Source organism: Falco rusticolus, chromosome 4 (genome assembly GCF_015220075.1).
Source record: "Falco rusticolus isolate bFalRus1 chromosome 4, bFalRus1.pri, whole genome shotgun sequence".
NCBI lineage: Eukaryota > Metazoa > Chordata > Aves > Falconiformes > Falconidae > Falco > Falco rusticolus.
In genome coordinates, this window is record NC_051190.1 from 74,054,474 (window position 1) to 74,071,499 (window position 17,026).

Below are 17,026 nucleotides of genomic sequence, written 5' to 3' on the forward strand. Positions count from 1 at the left end.
GCTCGCATAGCTCTGCTTGAACTTGGAGTTGAAATCTACATTAGTTATTCATGTGTTGCCTGGTCTTTGCTATTGGATTCTCTGACTTCTTGGCTTCCTGCTCTAGTCTTCAAACAGGACGTCCCTGTTCTTTGCAGGTGCTTCTGAAACTGCTGACTTTATTTAAACAAATCTCACTTTCTGTTCTGATGCTGTCAGCTTCTGTTGGTATTGCAAGTTCCCATGTTGGGTAGCTCAAACAATTAGTCATTTTTTTTTGTTGAAAAATGAGTTCTAGCTGTTGAGGGGCTTATAGAACATCTCTAGAGTTTGGGACTGATGGATGGTGACTGTTGGAAAGAGAAGTGTCATAAGAAGTTGCGGAATTTTAAAAGTGCTTTTCTGCCCACTTAATCAAATGATTGCTGTGTCTTGGAGACGCTTAGGTGCAATTTTTGGTCAGCCTATCGCAAAACCAAAGGGAGAGGAGGCTAAACTGGGACTGAGGCCGTAGTGAGTAATAACACCAGTCTACTGCCAGATTTGGTTTTCTTCCTGCCATGTTGCCTCCCTCTTTCCTTAAGGTTTATAAGGCATTAGGCAAAAGGTGTGTGTACTTTACTGTGTGTTGAATGTATGCTGTTCTGCAGTATTAATGTAAGGATAAGATACTTCGGTCTAGCAATATTTTATGAATGTGTGAATGATAGTTAAAATACCAATACTCTTGATGCAGGTCCTGCCTTCCTGAAGAGGAATAAAAGTGCTGAAAGCCAAACCTTGCTATAGATTGCCATGTGATGCAAGGGTATTGAGTGCCCTTTGATTTCTGATGTAAGAGGGACTTTCAGATACACCTTTTTATAAAATATATGTATTCATAGTGTGTTCTAGTATTTTATAGGCAAAGAATATTTCAGATTTTTAATTTATCCTTCTTTGCAAGCTCATTTCAGGGAAAGTCTTCCCCTACTTGGTAATGAGATTTGTTATGACAGTAAATGTGTATGTCCGAAAAATCATCCAGCAAAAAACCTCTGGTAGCTGCAGCTTCTTCAGAGTTCATGTTGCAGAAATACCATATCAGGACTCAGATTTTGAGGGGTGATTAGGAGACATAGGTATCTTTTGAAAATCCTAGTCTGGGTAAAAGGACTGCATGGAAATCTTTGTTCTGTGATATCTTCTTATTGCTTTTGCTGTAGCAGAGCTGAAAAGAGAGATATTCCAAAAGCTATGGCTTAATCTCATAAAACAGGCTTATATACAGTCATGAAGGATCTTAAAGGCTCAGGTGTAACAATCCTTATAGAAAGTATTTTCCCCAACATTTACTTGTTGCCGTGATCATTGTAGGAACTGCAAAGCCTGATGGAGAAATCCTTTCCAGCTCTGGTAATCCATGTATCTGTATTCGCTGCTGATCTGTGTTGGTGCCCCTTAGTGCACTGAATATTCTTTGTGCCACTGTTTCACTGAGGATATTTGTTTTGGGACCCCTGTTGTGGCTAATGATCTGCTGTAACACATGAGTGATGCAGAAGTGTGTTGCATTCCAAGCGGCATCATGGTAAATCTTGCTGAGATTTACCCAAATTATGGAGGAACTACATTTGAAGTTGACATTCACTCTGAAATGTTTGCCACAAGAGCATTATGTATGTATGCGTTTTTCTGTTATGGTAGATCTGGTACTATATTATTCTTCTGGTACTCTGGGTCCCTTTTGTAGTCTTCTCAGTAATCATACCAGTCTTTAAGGGACTCAAGACTAACAATGTTTCTTAGGGCTCTGCTTGGTAAAACATTATTGAGTTCTCCTGTCAAACACTGCTTAAAGGTCAATCGAACTGTGTAAAACCTTCAAAAGCCTGATAAGGTGCAGCTCTCTAGATTGTGGGTCCTTCTGGCTAGTGCTGTCTCAGTGTTTTTCCCTCCCAGTTCAGCTCTGCTGAGGTTTGTGGTCCTTCCACTTACTATGGCTGCGTCCTGCCAGGTTTCTCCCCTGGAGAAGATGGGGATCCTTGTCATCACTCACATGGGTTTGAGACAAAGCCATTTCTCCTCCCTCGTAGATTGCCCTCCTGCTTTGGGGGAAGTAGCTCACCAGGCTTTTGTCGGATGATCTGGTTGCTAGCCCAGGCCCACGACTGCTCTTTGCATCTGGATAATGGTGGATGTGGAGCGTGAAGTCCAGTACTACCAGAGGATCAAGCCCACCGCTCTTGGACACAGGATTGTGCTGTCTTCCTATGCGATATCTCTTTCTCATTCATCTACTGATATGGTTCATTTTTTTGGTCCCTAAATAATCTTTTTTCAGTATTGTGTTTTCTAGAGATGGTGTAATTGTTGGCTTCTTTCATGTTAACTGAAACTACTATATTTACCGTCTCCAAAAGTCACAGCGGCTCCCATCCTCTCTCGTTTTGACTGATTTACTTTAAACTACATCAAATTTGCTATGATAGTCTGTGGAAAACTTTCAGACAAGAAAGCCTTCTGAGCCCTTGTAGTCGTCTTCCCTTTGGCTTGCCAGTGGCCTCCTGGGTGGTGTATGGATATGCTTTCTGAGGAGATGTCTTCTGGAGTTATAGAGGGCTGTCAGATGGTGTTTTGCTCTTCATAGCCTCAAATGCACCCTGGTAGTACTCCTCTGAAGCTGTTGCAATATTTGCATTCATCTGAAGAGGAGAAATCATTGCTGCAGGGATGAACCGTGCAGCGGCAGCTGTGCTGAGCCACAGCCAAGCATGGAACCATGTCTCTCTCCTCAGATGGAGGCATGTTCAATGCAGAGGAGAGCTTTGCGCACATCAGATTACATCTGTGCAAGCTTTTTAATGCTTTAGTGGGATGACTGTGTGAGGGAAGGCTCGTGTCTTTTCCCAGGAACTTTTATCATGTGAACGTTGAGCAGCAGAGGTGGCTGAAGAGCTGTATGTGAGTGCTGAGCGTGTGGACAGGTGGGTTCTGCCAGGCTGTGGTGTGCACTTCCATGGTGGGGGTTGGCTGGTTGGGTAAGTTCAAGTGGAAAACCCACGTCATCTGACATTAAAGATGTGGTTATGTAGACATCAAAGAAGTGGGAAATGATGTAGAGCTGTGTAACTGTTGAGTCGGTAGGAGTCCAGCCTGAAAACTGGATTCAGTTAAAAGAAAGTTAAGAAGCACAGCACTGCTGCAGGGCATTTGCCATCAGACAGTGGAATCTGGTGATTCGTCTGGTAATTTCACCAGCTCTTATTTGTCTACCTACACCAAATTCACTCTACAATCTCTCTCTCTCTCTCTTTTTTTTTTTTTTTTTAAATGAAATGAATGTTACCAGATCAGAAAACTGTAGCAATTGACCATGCTTTAGAAAAAGCATATCCCAGAATGTAGCATTAATACAAGCTTTAGAAAAGGTTTGTGTGGGTAATTGCCTTTTAATGGTGCTTTGATGCAGAAAGTGTATGAGTGTGGAGGCTACAGCCCTGACTTACAGCTCAAAAATTGGGCAGAAAAATAGCGGTGTGTAGGAACATAGTCTGTTCCAGAAATGTCTCCTTGGAGTATTTCAGCCCCTGAAATTCTGTGGGAATGAAAAACATTCATCAGCTGTTTCAGAAAATATACAGTGAAAATGTATATTCATTTTGATCTCCTAAGTTGTACGCAGAGGACAAGGAGTTTGGAACTGTGCTTTTCTCATACTTTTCAACTTTAAACAGGACTTTGATACTTGAATGTAGAGGGTGGGTCATACTTAAGAAGTGTTTTCTGTGGAGTTGATTGAGCAATGTAGTGGCACGCCTGAGAGTCTGCAAGTTTCGTCAAGCTCTTCGTAGCCTGTGGTGCTGACAGAACGTTAGTAAACTTTCTGCTGTTGCCCAACCATTTCTGGGAAGAGTTAGCCATGTTGGTAGGCTCTTGGTGTCAGAGTGCTTGTTACTTCCAGTGGGAAGAGCTAATCTTTTGGAAGCTTTCTTCTGTATACAAACTAAATGTAAGACCAGTTGAAAATGTTTGGAATATGTTGTGTTGCTGACAAATGTTGTATAAAGGAGCAAACTTAGTGTGCACTCTTTATATTATGTTTAAATGCTTTATTTGTAACGTAAAGGTAGTGTGAACTGGTTTTTTTTTTGCAGATTCCTTCAGTAGTAGAACTCTGTTCCTTTGTTTCTGAAGCCTACAAGAGATGCTGAAAAGCAGGCCTTTCTCGAAATGTTACTGATTCCTTTCAGAGCTTGGAAAACATGCAGCTAAAAGTGACCTCAAGGTGCCATCTGCTTCGGCGAGGGAAGTGCCTTGACTGTTAGATCCATGGAGCCTTCCTTCTTGCCGGAGTGGTGTCCTTGAGACAATAGTCCTTTGTGCAGCTGAATGACGCAGTGATCCAGATGGATTCATCCTCAAGTGCTGCCTGCACTTGCTGCCCTTATTGTGTGTTCCCTCCCCCTGCAGATGCGTTGCGCCTCGGTTGTTTGCCCCTCACGCTGCAGCTGTGCAAGAGTAGTGGCTCGTTTGGGTTCTGCCCGCTTGAAACTGCCAGGCATCCTTGGGACGGGGGATATTCCATTGACGAGAGATTTTCCTTGTTTGAATCCTTTCCCTCTGACCTCACGCTTCTTCACAAGGAAGAAGATTCACCTGCACAGTCCAGACCTGTAGCATCTAGTGAGATAGATGGGACACATTGCTCTACTGCTGCTATTTCTAGCACTGCTCTTCGTGTTGCATCTGACCCTTTGAAACCCATGCTTGCTGTGGGGGGCAATGGAAACTGCGGTGTCCCTGCGTCATGGAGCTGTCTGTGCTGCTCCCTGTCTGGTTTTAGAAGTGTGATCTTCAACAGTCATCACAGTTTTTGTATGAATTACGGTAGGAAAACGCTCTGACCTTTGCAAGTTTTCATTCATGACTTTCCTTTGTTGCGTATTTGTAACCCAGTACTTTATCAATTACCCTCGTAGTAACATACTTGGTCATACTTTTCCCAGATATTAGTCTTTGAGGAAGAAACTCGTCAAATGCATTTGAAAAACAAGAGGTTGAGCAGTCACCAGTTTTTCTGGGTTTGCCCAATAGCGATGTATTTAAGACCTCTTGCACATTAGTTAAATATGACCTTTTATACCTGAATCTTTGCTGCTTTTCTTTCAGAAAAAGGAAAAGGATCCAAAAAGGGAGTATGACTTCCCAAAGGTTCTTGTGGTTCCTCCATTCACTAGGATATGAAGACTTTCACAACAACAGAAGTTACAGTAATTGGTCTCATAGGAAATAAAAAATTATAACTAAAATTTTCTTGAAGTCAAATTAACATCACCCTCTATACTTAAAAGCACAGTGAGTGTAAGACCTGGTACCATGGGATTTTCCTGGTGCTGGAAACAAGTGTTAGGTTGCCTCTTGGGAAGCAGCATCTTGCCCATTTCAAGTACTTAAATTTGTCCTTTTAGATCTGTGAGATCAAATGGTAGTTTGTGCTAAATCTGCTGGCAGTGACAGCCTGATAGTTTTCCTGTCTTCATTGCTCCATCATTTAACCTTGGGTGAATTTTTGAGGGAGATGAAGTGGAGGCAAGGAAGGATAGCAAGAAGAGAAGTTTTCAAGGGAAAATAAGAATTATTTTTCCTTAGTCAGTTTATTGTAACTGTTCAAAGATGCTCATGGTTTTGGAGTGCCGGGTGGAGGTCTAGGGTGAGATGTGCGAGCAGATACAGCCTAGTCCATTGGAGCTTGGCATCACACCTCTGCAGAACCTCAGAAGGATCCCTGCTGCTACCCGGGCATTGGATCTGCTGTAGTGACACCTGCGTAATACATTGCATTGCTTTCTGCTCAGGGCTGCTTTATCTTGGTGCAGCTCCCCTCATCCATATTTTTCTGGGTACCTCTTTTACTTTACCATATTGAGTAAATTCAAACAGCCTCTGATTTCAAATCCATAAATAAATAATTTAAAAATATTTATTTTTTTTTACTATTGAGAAGAATAATTACTGGCATTTTAGAGGTACAAGTAGTCCTTGCTTCTGACTCTGATCTCATAGATACTATGATGTTTATGCGGAGAAAAGCTATTTTAGGTCATGTTTACGACTTTGTCAAGATCTTCAACTGCCGAGAGCTGGCAAAACCCCACCGAAGTGAACTGAGCCATGGCACCACACTCCGGCTGATGGTGTTTAACTCTCCCTCTGCCCCACCCTCATTTGGCATGGAGAACAGGTCTGTGATCCAGGATTCAAAAATGAACACGGACCTCCTAAAATCTTTTCTTATTTCTAGGCTTTCCTCAGAATAAATGACTTGTTTACTAAATGTACCGCAAAGATGCAGCTGTAAAAGCCTTTTCATCGAACCATGATTCTATTCTGCAGTTTTTTCATTAAATAACTTGCTCCGCTCCCCCCCCGGAAGCCCCATAGATATTTAGATTTACACAATGGCTAAAAAGAGAGAGCTTGTATGAAGAATGACAAATAATGATGATTAATATGTTAAATGAGTGCCTATAAATATTTTGAGAATGCTAGGGCAAGTAAAAATGAGATTTTGCAGTTCTTTAATATGCTGTGATATGTGAGTCCAGTTCAGTGACACTGACTGTTGATTAAAACTAGATGTTTGCAAATGGCAATAGAGAAGACCTGAGTAAATGACGTTGCATCTATAATTTATTGTGTATTTTTAAAAAAGATTATTTGGCTTGGAGATATTTATTTTTATTATTAGACCTAGTGCCTCTGAGCAAAGTTTTTATTTTTTTTCTTCCCATTACAAGTAGAAAAGTTTTTGAACACATTTCTTATTTTACATACCACAAGAATATACTGCGTAACTCTGGATTTATTACAACACAACTGAGGCTGAAAATAATCTTTTTGTAATGTGTGCATGTGCTTATTAGCACTATATTCCTTTACAGTAGCATAAATTTAAGTGCAACAATTATTTTCAAAACCACAGTTACCAATTCTTTTTAGATACATCTGCATAAAATGTTTAATTTTTCATTTAATATCATTGACGTATTTATTTTGATTTCCCATGGACTTACTCGTGTCCTTACTGAACTTCAGAGACAGTCATTTTACACACTTAAAGGGTTGTTAACAAGCTAATGGTTTCTGTTCTCCTATTAAAATGGGGTGGAGGGGACATTAAATTCATATGTAAGGAATCTCTTATTTTATAAATGTGACTGACTCCCAGAATGTCTGCTCTAAAACCTTGTTGTTCTTACAAGCTCTGAAGCATAGATTTTCTTTTTTTGCTGTAACATTCTGTATTATTTTCTCTCTTGATTCTCTTGATGCTTTTCCTTCAAGTCTACAAATTTGATCAGAATCTTCTAATTAGAAACCACAATGCTATAAATAGTAGTAAATGTAAACTTTTTTTACCTCGAAGGTCAAGTATATAAATAGGATTTTCTCATCAATTTTTTTAAAAAGGATGTTGTTCTCTTTTGATAGAAATTGTTGGTATCTCTTCCAGCAAAACTTACTAAGAAACATCTAAGTGCTTTATGAATGATACTTCAGAAGTAAGAAACATCTTTTATGAGGAATTGCACGTTATATCACAATATAGTTTGAATTCTCTTTTTCCTTATTTTAATGAGGAAAAAGATTAGTCATCATGTTAGTATGCTGCTTTCAACACCCAACTGATTATACACTATGTGAGGAAAATTTCTAAAATACTTCCTTTTAAAATTCTTGTTACTTTGATTATTAAAGAAAGTGTGAAGTCTGTAAATATTTCAGTGCTGGTTAAAATATTTGACCTATTTAAAATGAAAGTCTTCCAAACGTATTTAAGGTTGCCTACGGTACAGTGCTATGAGTCTTACCATTGACCTGCAATGATATGTGTTGGTCGCGGTTCATGTATGTGTGTTCCCTTTGCAGGTGCTTATTCTTCAGGGCCAGTTTCTGGAGAAAGCTGATCCCCAGCAATGGTGCTGAAGGGGCTGTATCAGAAATTATCGTTATTCTGTTGTGTTTCTTTGTAATAATAAATAGTCATACTTGCTTACTGATTGTCCATCTCCTCTGTTACTGCAGTGATCCCTGAGGCACGGAGCAGGTGATTTAAAATAATTGGAATTGCATCCCTCTTGGTTTGGCAGGAAGGTTTGCATTCCACTTTTGTTTTTCTGGGATTCAAGCTTTTAATATTTGTTTTAGATAAAATATCTTTGTGCTTAGTGATTTGAAATAATCCTTTTCACTCCATTTACTTTTGCTTCCTTTCAAACGTTCACTGAGATGCTTAAACTTCGCAAATTTTGACAGAAGTTGGCTCTCACATAGGGGCATTAGATGCATGGGATGCTTAGTGTTTTCTGTAGAAGAGGCTTGCAGGGTAATATGCTTTATGTGGTACTAGAAATTGCATCTGCAATACTGCAGCTAATTTCAGAGTTGTTATCAATATTTTCCTTTTTCAGTTGCATGACATTAAAATTTCAGGACTTTTTGATTGTGTCGGAGGCATGGCACTGCGCTCTTCCATTAAGTCGTTAGGTTCTCTTTTCCTGGCTCTTGTTCATGTTCTGCATTGAATGCATCCCTCCTGGTCTCCAAGAACTCCCTGTGACTCAGTTGTCAGCTGTTGATGTGTCATACCTATGGCTGTTGAAAAAGCCTCAAATTTTCTGAGAAGGTTCTTTGGTTTGAGAACTGAATGACATAATTGATTGTCTTGCTTCAGTGGTTCAGAGGAGCCTTTGCAGGTGTCTGTCTTGTCACTTCTACATGAATGAGGTGTTATAGGTGGAATAAAAGTACTTATTTCTTTGCTTTGGGCTCTTTTATTGACGAATGTCTGTAAGTGTAAGCTTACTTTTCAGCTGGCCGTTTAACCTATTCACTGAGCAGGCAGGCTTAAAAATAGTGTAGAGCCAAGACTTTTTAAAATACATTTCTTTATTTTGTGGTTCTTAATTAGATATTCAAGGGAATTGTTATCCTAAGAAAATGTACTGGCTTGCACTCTTAAGGTGCAGGTTTTTGTTAGGCTGAGTGAGATATTAGTTGTCATTGAACGGGGGAATCTCTCTTCCTCTTCATTCTCTCTTGCGCGTCACCTACAGCTTTGTTCTATTGCATCTATACAGTCACAGCATGAGTAGTTCATTTGGATCAGCTTATTTGTCCAACAGAAGATGGATCCACTCTATTAATGATTAATTTTCTGATGCTTATCGGACGTTCTAGGCAGTCACATGAGTCGACAAGGGAGAGCAGGTGGGAACACGTGGCCTGGATGGGGCAGAACTGCTCATTTTCAGCAACAGCCCACAGTATGCAGTGTTGTGGTGTTTTACAACCACGTATCGGAGTTGAAGGAAGGGCTGCAGTTTCTGGAAAGGGCTGAGTTTGTCTGGCTATCCAAAATGTGCATCTTGGTGTCTCAGTAGGTTTGAGATACAGTTGAGATATGCTTGATTGCCCTTGAGCTTAAATCTAAAGGTAAACTTCCTGGGTTTGCACCGCTTGTCTTGGAGGTGGTTACATCTCTGTAATGTTTTTCATCTTCATTTATTAATAAGCATTTTTTCCCTTAATTCCACGTTAACAGCTTCTGTCAGGGAACAACTGTGGTCCAGGGTCACCTCAGAAATACATTAGCCTTGTAGTTGTTTATCTTAGAGACATATTCAAGGAAGGAAATTTCCCAGACCAAATCAATATGATGCAATATCCCTAGCATTTAAAAACCAAACCAGACTGAAAAACCATAGTCATTTTTGCTTTTATAGTGAATGGGGTGAATACATTTTGATGACAAATGCTACATTTAGTATATGTACATTTAGAAATTTAAGTTAGGCTTTTTCTATTCTTTCTTACTGAAAAATTCTCTTTTGGTACCAGCATATGGTCATGTAGAAGGCTCAGTTATACTGTGTGCAGAGATCTAAAGATGGCATATGTAGCTGTGTTAACAAACAAAAATTAAAATGCTGTAGAATGTTCTTTACGTTTATTAATGTAATGATGAAAAGTGAACAACTGGGCTGCCATTACACCTTTGGTCAGAAATGGTTGTTGTGGTGCAGGTAGGCAAATGAAGGTTAGTCAAGGTCTGCAGACGTGCTGCAGTGGAACAAGGAAATGACAAAACCAGCATCAGCCCCTTGTACCTTACTTGATTCTCAGCCTGTCACATCCTTTTTGTGAGCAGCAGCCTAAAACTAGCAAGACAAGATGGAATTTTAAAATCATTCAAAGCAAACTCTGCGGCCTGAGAGTTGGGAAAGAAATGCAAATGCTAACATGATAATTTGTTGATTTTTTTTTTTTTTCTGTATTTGTGGCTGCGCTAACTGCTACAGGGCAAAACCAGCTAAATGATGGTCCTACATTTGGGTGTCCATATGTGCTGTGGGTATCCATCGTTGTAGATACCAGCTGGCTGTGTCATGGGTCACTTGGGACTAGCTTCTGTTTTATTTTTTATTTTTTATTTCTTTAGGCTTTTTTAGATAGTAAGTAGACTTTTAATATCAATGGTAATTAATCACTGGAATGATTTACCCAGTTAAGGTAAACTGTATGTTATATTAAGTTAGTTGGTCAAAGATTATATATTTGTTCAAAGGAGTTGCTCTTAAATGATCCAGAAATTACAAGAACCACTTAGCGAAGACCGGTGGCCTGTGCCACAAAGCAGGTTGTATGTAATGGGGATAGCTGGAAGGATGTCTGACTGTGTGAATTTTATCTACTGAGGGGGCTTCTAAGAAGCTTTCCAGCTAATACTGCAACCTTCTGAACTGTGATGTAAATATGTGGAATTCCTCATTATGCACATGTAGGTGTGCTGCAGTGGCACAGCTAGGCAGTTTTATAGAAGGCACTCAGCCTGAGCATCCTCTAATGAGAGAAGCTGCCTTCTGTTTTTTTTTTTCTAAAGGAATCGACTGTTTGTAAATATGTATTCATGGTTATTGTCTTTTTTACTTATTAATACTTATGCTTATAGATGTAGACATAAAAAAATTTCTGCTGTAGCACAACTAAGAATGTAATAAACAAAAAAGTCATGATTCCCTCAACTTTCTGTGTCCTTGCTGCTGTTCTTTTCCAGGGAAACTGGTATTGTCAACCCTTCTGGATTTAATGGCTATTGAAAGCCTGCCAGTAGTTTTAGAGAGAGGGAGAATTTGATGATTCACATTATCCCATCCTGTCCTGTGTTTCCCAGAGTTTTCAATAAATCATTTGTTACATTTGTACCAGTCTGTATTGTATTTATTTAGAGAAGTGTAGTTTAGAGTTGTAAGTGGTTCTTCAGTGTTTCCTCTTAGATTCCTCTGTCTACATGCTTCAAATCTTAATGTGCAGATTTCAATGGAAAGAAAATAAGAACAAAGTTGAAACTGATCCAAAATGTCTGAAAGTAGCTTTTCTTATTAATTAGTTAAATAACATGGCTGTTCCGTTTCTTGGGAGTTTTCAGGTCTGGAAACAACTGTTGCGTTTCCATTGGATAGCTGAGTGTTTTCTTCCACTGCTACTAGAATAAATGTTCTATTTCTGGCAGATCGAGTTACAAAGTTTTCCAGTGTTTGTCCTCTATAGGACTGAATGAAAGCAATTAACTCAGGGAAAATGTATGGCAAAAAGAAAGAAAGAAGGAAAGAAAGAGATGTTTCTCTAGCACCCATTTTTCATTGGTTTTAGTGACTGCTCAGGGGGCTCGTGTTTTGGGAGCCTTTTGGAAGAGATACGGGCTACAGGGTGGTGAGTCAGCTTTACAGAAGATGCAACTAATCAGATGTTAGACCCCTGCTATCACCTTGCTATATAGGCTTAAATTAGAGTCTGTCTGAATGAACAGTTTCTTTCAGGTAGTGCCAGTGAGATTTGTGAATGTATCCTGGTCTGACCAAACCAGTAGCATCGAGCTGTCTTTCACCGGTGTGTGTCCAGAGTCAGGTTAAGGAACCAGTAACGCATTAGCCGGGGGAATTCTTCCACTTAGGGTTTTGCCCAGAATGGAAGTTCAGAGAGCCATTGCCTATGGTGTGAATGGGCTGAGATGGGGGATTACTCCCAGTCATGGGCCACATTGTTGGGAATTCTTGAATAAGCCTTGTACATTCAGAAAACAGATCTTTATTTGTTATCATGGACTGCTTTGTCTGTTTCGGTGCAGTTTTATTTGGTTAATGGTATATTGTTCCTTAGTAAATGTATTTAATTTCTGCATTCATAAACCTGTACGATATGTTTTGTTGTGGCTGAATACTAATTCCAGTCTTTTCAATATTGCAGTCTACCCACATTGCTCGAGCCAGCTTCCAGGTTGATGCTTTTGGATCATCTTTCATCCTAGATGTGACGCTAAACCAGTAAGTAATGACTGTATGTTACTCCACATTGTTCAAGACCTGGTGGCTGTGAAATGTAATTTTCCAGTGGAGGCTTTAGAGGCTGTATTACAGCAGAAATGCTATTTCTAGGTATTGAGTTCATCTGTTAGTAGTATATTTTAAATTCTTTTGTTATTTTCTCAGGTACTCTTCTAGGCTTTGATACTCCTATTGTTACTACTCAGTAGCTATTGCAGTGTAAATAATGTTTCAGTCTTATAATACTTTCATTTGTCATCTTTCAGCTTACCATAAAGGCAAATGACTATACTCATGTAGAGACTTCCTGGATATTAAAAGATGGATTTGCTGAAAACTGGTAGCTATTAGCATTCTAATAACCTAGTGTAAAGTATTGGAGAGACAGCAATTGCACAACAGCTAATCCTCAAAAAAGAATGAGATGGATAGTTGGGAATGAAGTTTCTCCGGATGTGTTTACGGTCTTTTGGGAACAGAGGAGCATTATAAGGCAGTAGCACACTGTGAACTCCAGTCTACGAGGAAAGATTGAACGATAGTAGAGTTAAAGTGAAACCTGGTGTAGCTTTCAGTAAGGAGTTTTTGAAATAACCTATTAGCACAGGTGTTTTAAAATAGGAGTTGCTTTGTTTTTTTGCTCTGAAGTGAAAAGATAATAAATAATATAGTAAATAGAAATGCTTTGTTAAGTAATCTAGCTCCTAATAATTGATGTTGCATGGTTTAGTGTAAGAGTTTGTGCTCAATTGCTACAAGTTTTTCTGCTATAATGATGAACCTTTACCGTTTGCTATGGGAGACACTCAAATTTCAGTTTTTTTCACTTGCAAACACATTTTAAACACTGGCAATTTCTTTATGTGCACTGACGAGTTAAAAACCACATGTGAATCCTTGCTGGTTACAGATGACACAGGCACTGTGCTGCTGGAAGGAGAGGGAAAGAGGCTGGCTTAAAAGTATGATTTTATAACAAATGCATTTTAAAAGAATTCTAGAGGGAAATTTTTCTGCTGAAAAGCACCAAATCCTCCACATTGAAATGTTTGTTGGAAATAGCAATTTTGTATGCATGTTTATACCTTAGTGAGAGTACGTTGCACAAACCTATTTATACTTTGGCTGTCAGATCAGTGGTGTGGTCACAGTTTCTGAAAGATCAGGATTGTCCTTACAGTATGAATTTCAGGTCATCTTAAAAGTAAAGATGTTTATTAATGGTATATGAAAAGGATATGATTCTATGAGCTACAGCAGTTCTCTGTGGGTGCATTCTTTGTTTACACACATGTACATATGCACATAAACACACACACAAACACATAAGTTTAAAATTTGATTTGTTTTGAGCTGGATCCTATTTTTATGTAATTCTTTTATTGTCTTTGTTATTAGACCAGTATTGGTTTGAGTAAGACTATCAGAATGTATCCTTATTGTTCTTAAGAGTGCCATAACCCAACTTAAATATGAACTTTTCTTGAGGAGCTATGCTTTTTATGATGTGAAAAAAGTACTCTCACAAATTGTGGAAAATGAAAACAAGAAGGCAGCAAGGAAATCAAGATGCTTGGCTTCAATCATGGTATTTGAATCAAATTTAAACTACCTGTGAAATAGCATTTGCAGATCATCAAACAAAAAGAGGGGCAAGTATACCAGAGCAACATTTAAAATGTATTCATAATTATTATTATTCCTGTGAAAAAATCTGTTTCATTCTGTATATATTTTTCTTCTGTTGCAATTCTTACTATCCATATTATATTCTGTATGTATTTTTTAAGGTTCTTGAGAGAAAATCACTATTTTTTTTGAGAAGTGGTTTGCAAATTTAGCCCACAGTAGCTTTATAGTCGAAAAGTAGTTGAATTCTTGTAAGGAGCAAGGTTCAAGTTCTTCTCTGGAAAAAATACCAGCTTAATATTTATAACTGAACCCCTGCTAACACCAAAAGCGTGCTGAAGCAGGCCCCTGTGGTAAAATTAGCTCTTACGTGTAATACACATTTGAGGACTGTTAAAGGAGGTATGGGGGACAGAGCGGGGGAAAAAGTGATGTAAAATACATAGGAGACTGACAAAGGCAGCAAGAGGCTCTCCTTTCTGATAACCTTTCTGGAGTCTCCATGCTGTTTAAAGATTGATGTATACAGCTTGTACATCCAAAGATAAGTGAGGAGCATCTCTAGTTAGTGGTGGCCAGTCACAGTGAAAGTGTTCGTTCTTCCATATGGTTCCCCAATTTATGGAAGAAAAAAGTTAAAAATTATAGTAGCAAACAGAGAGCTTTAAAAAAAACCCAGAAACTAAAATATGCCTCTGCCCCCCTAATGTCTGTCTGCAAATAGATTTTCTTCTTTTGTTGTTTTCTTTGTGGGCATTGTTTTCTCTATTCCCTTCAAATCCATCTTTCTATCTGACAAACTGTTGCTCTGTTTCCTCAGCTGCATTTGCCTGTGCGTTGTTATACATCCCCCTGTTACCTACCTTTTTGTATTTTGTATTCTGTTGTGTTTGTGTATTTCCTATCTCTGTTCTTACTCAGCTTTCTGAAGAGTCACACACTGCTTTCTCTTCTTTTTCCATCAGGGATAATTGTCTCCTCTGCCATCATCATAGGTACCACTCAACTTTCTTGTTTTTCGTGCAACATTTTTCTTGACAACTCTTTGTACACTCACCTTTGAGGCTGGCAGAAATGTTTATGGTCTCCTACTTGTCTCTCTTCCCCCATTACCTGATACTCTCTGTTTTATCTCTCTGCTTCACTAAAGGAGATGCTACTGTTGAATCTGGGTGTTCGCTGAAGCAGCTTTCGTTTCCTAGTCCCTTCCTCTGCCAGCTCTCACAACAGTGGCTTGCAACCAGCAGCTGATCTCTGCAGTGGGACAAGCTAGGAAGGTACAGGAGGTGGGCAGGAAAATAAAAAAGCAGACCTTACACTGACCCTTCAGACATCAGCAAAACTGAGGCCCAGGAAGGGAACGTTCTGCCAGTCCTGGATGCGAGTGAGAGGAAGGAAAAAAAAGATTTCCAGCTGGCATTACAATTTAATTTAACACTGAAATCTGCATGCTTTCTTCTTGCTTGTTTTGGATCTCAACCAGTTTTGAGTGCGTATTTGTTCACATTAAATGCAGATGTGAGATACACTGAAACATTGCCTTGAATGATAATAAAAAAATAATAATAAGCTGATATAATTACAATGCAGTACAGTTTAGTTTCAGTTTTTGCAGTGATGGTGGTATTTTCTCTACATACCTCACCATTCGTTCTCTCTTCCTTTCTTCTGCGAGTTGCCATAGTGTCTCTACAATGAGGTTTTTTTTAAGAGAGTGTTTCTTTTAAAACTTTTTTTTTCCTGTTCAACTGGCAGAAGTATTTACAAAGGAGCTTGCAGATCAAATCAGTTGTATTTTTAAAAGGTTCAATCCCTGACGCAAAGGTTTGGGGTGTATTAGTTGCCTCAGTGTGTTTATGAATCCGTTGCCTTGGTGTCCTGCATCCAGTGGAGCTGTTTTCGGTGCCCATTTTCGTTATTGCCGCCTGCAGGATCAGCAAACCCAGGGCCTGATTGCTGGGCTGCACAGGCAGGTGCTGCTTGCAGCCTTCCCTCCTCCAGCATGTGTCCGGCTTTGGCCATGGAATTATAGAATTGTTTAGGTTGGAAAAGACCTTTTAAGATCATAGAGTCCAACTGTTAACCTCGCACTGCCCAACCTGGAACTTTGCAGGAGCTGTGTAGTAATCAAATATGCTTATTTGTTCGTTTTCTTAATTCCTTCCCCTTGAAGCTTTTAATGCTGAGATGGCATCTGTGGCTTAGCAAATGGCTGTTTCTTTTTTTGTGCAGAATATTTCTTCTTAAATGTAGCCACATGTCCATGTACACTCTCACCTTGGGCTGTAATTATGCAATTAAACAGCAGAGCTCACTAGGAACCTGTGGACCACGTGGATCTGTCTGAGGGGACCTGGGCCAGGGTGTGTTCATCTGCCTGTGAAACAGCAGAGAACTAATGGCGTGATGGCCCAAGGCAAGCTGTGATCATGGGGTTGGATCGGGCAGGAGCATGCTGCAAGTTGGTTAATTGGAAAAACTATGTTTGTCTGGAGCGTGGAAAGGCCCCGGCATGGGGTGACCACCTAAGGTTCACTTTGTGGTAGCCATGTTGGGCAAGAAGGATAATCAAACTGCGGCACTAAGTTGTCCTTCCTAGCTGCAGCATCATCCTTCATACGAGGGCTCTGGTGTCTCCTGTCATGGAGACGAGCAGAGAGCGTTTCCTGAGTCTGAGTCTGAATCGTGGTCACTTCTGAGGTGCAGGGTGGACACCAGCTGCCCTGCTCAGGAGACTCTTGGCCTTCAGAAAGCTCCTGGGAACACCTGGCCACCTGCGTGTGCCCTGGTCCATCATGCTGTAACAAGAGCAGCCCTCCCTGATCATGGCTTTTTTTAGTGAGGGTGAACACACTGATAGCCTGAGATCCTCAGGTTCGTGGTGATAGGGAAGTGCTCTGAAGGGTCACAAGCATAAATAAGTATTTCAAGCTTATATTCAGCACTTCAGGACTGCTCTGTCCTTCCTGGTGACAGTCACTAGGATGGAGCATAATTGCCACCTGCTTTCTCTTTTTGCAACACAAATTTAATTCCTTTGGTCCATGTGTTAG

At 39.8% G+C, this 17,026-nt stretch overlaps 1 protein-coding gene across 9 annotated transcripts in view; it reads left to right on the forward strand.

Annotated features, from left to right (window-relative positions):
* ADAM22 (ADAM metallopeptidase domain 22) overlaps positions 1–17,026 on the forward strand; it is a 135,081-nt gene that overhangs the window by 5,134 nt on the left and 112,921 nt on the right. For all 9 annotated transcript variants that reach the window (XM_037385247.1, XM_037385249.1, XM_037385251.1 and 6 more), the window contains exon 3: positions 12,268–12,344. In XM_037385247.1, coding sequence (XP_037241144.1) covers positions 12,268–12,344 — 77 coding nt within the window. The remainder of the gene's footprint in view (positions 1–12,267; positions 12,345–17,026) is intronic.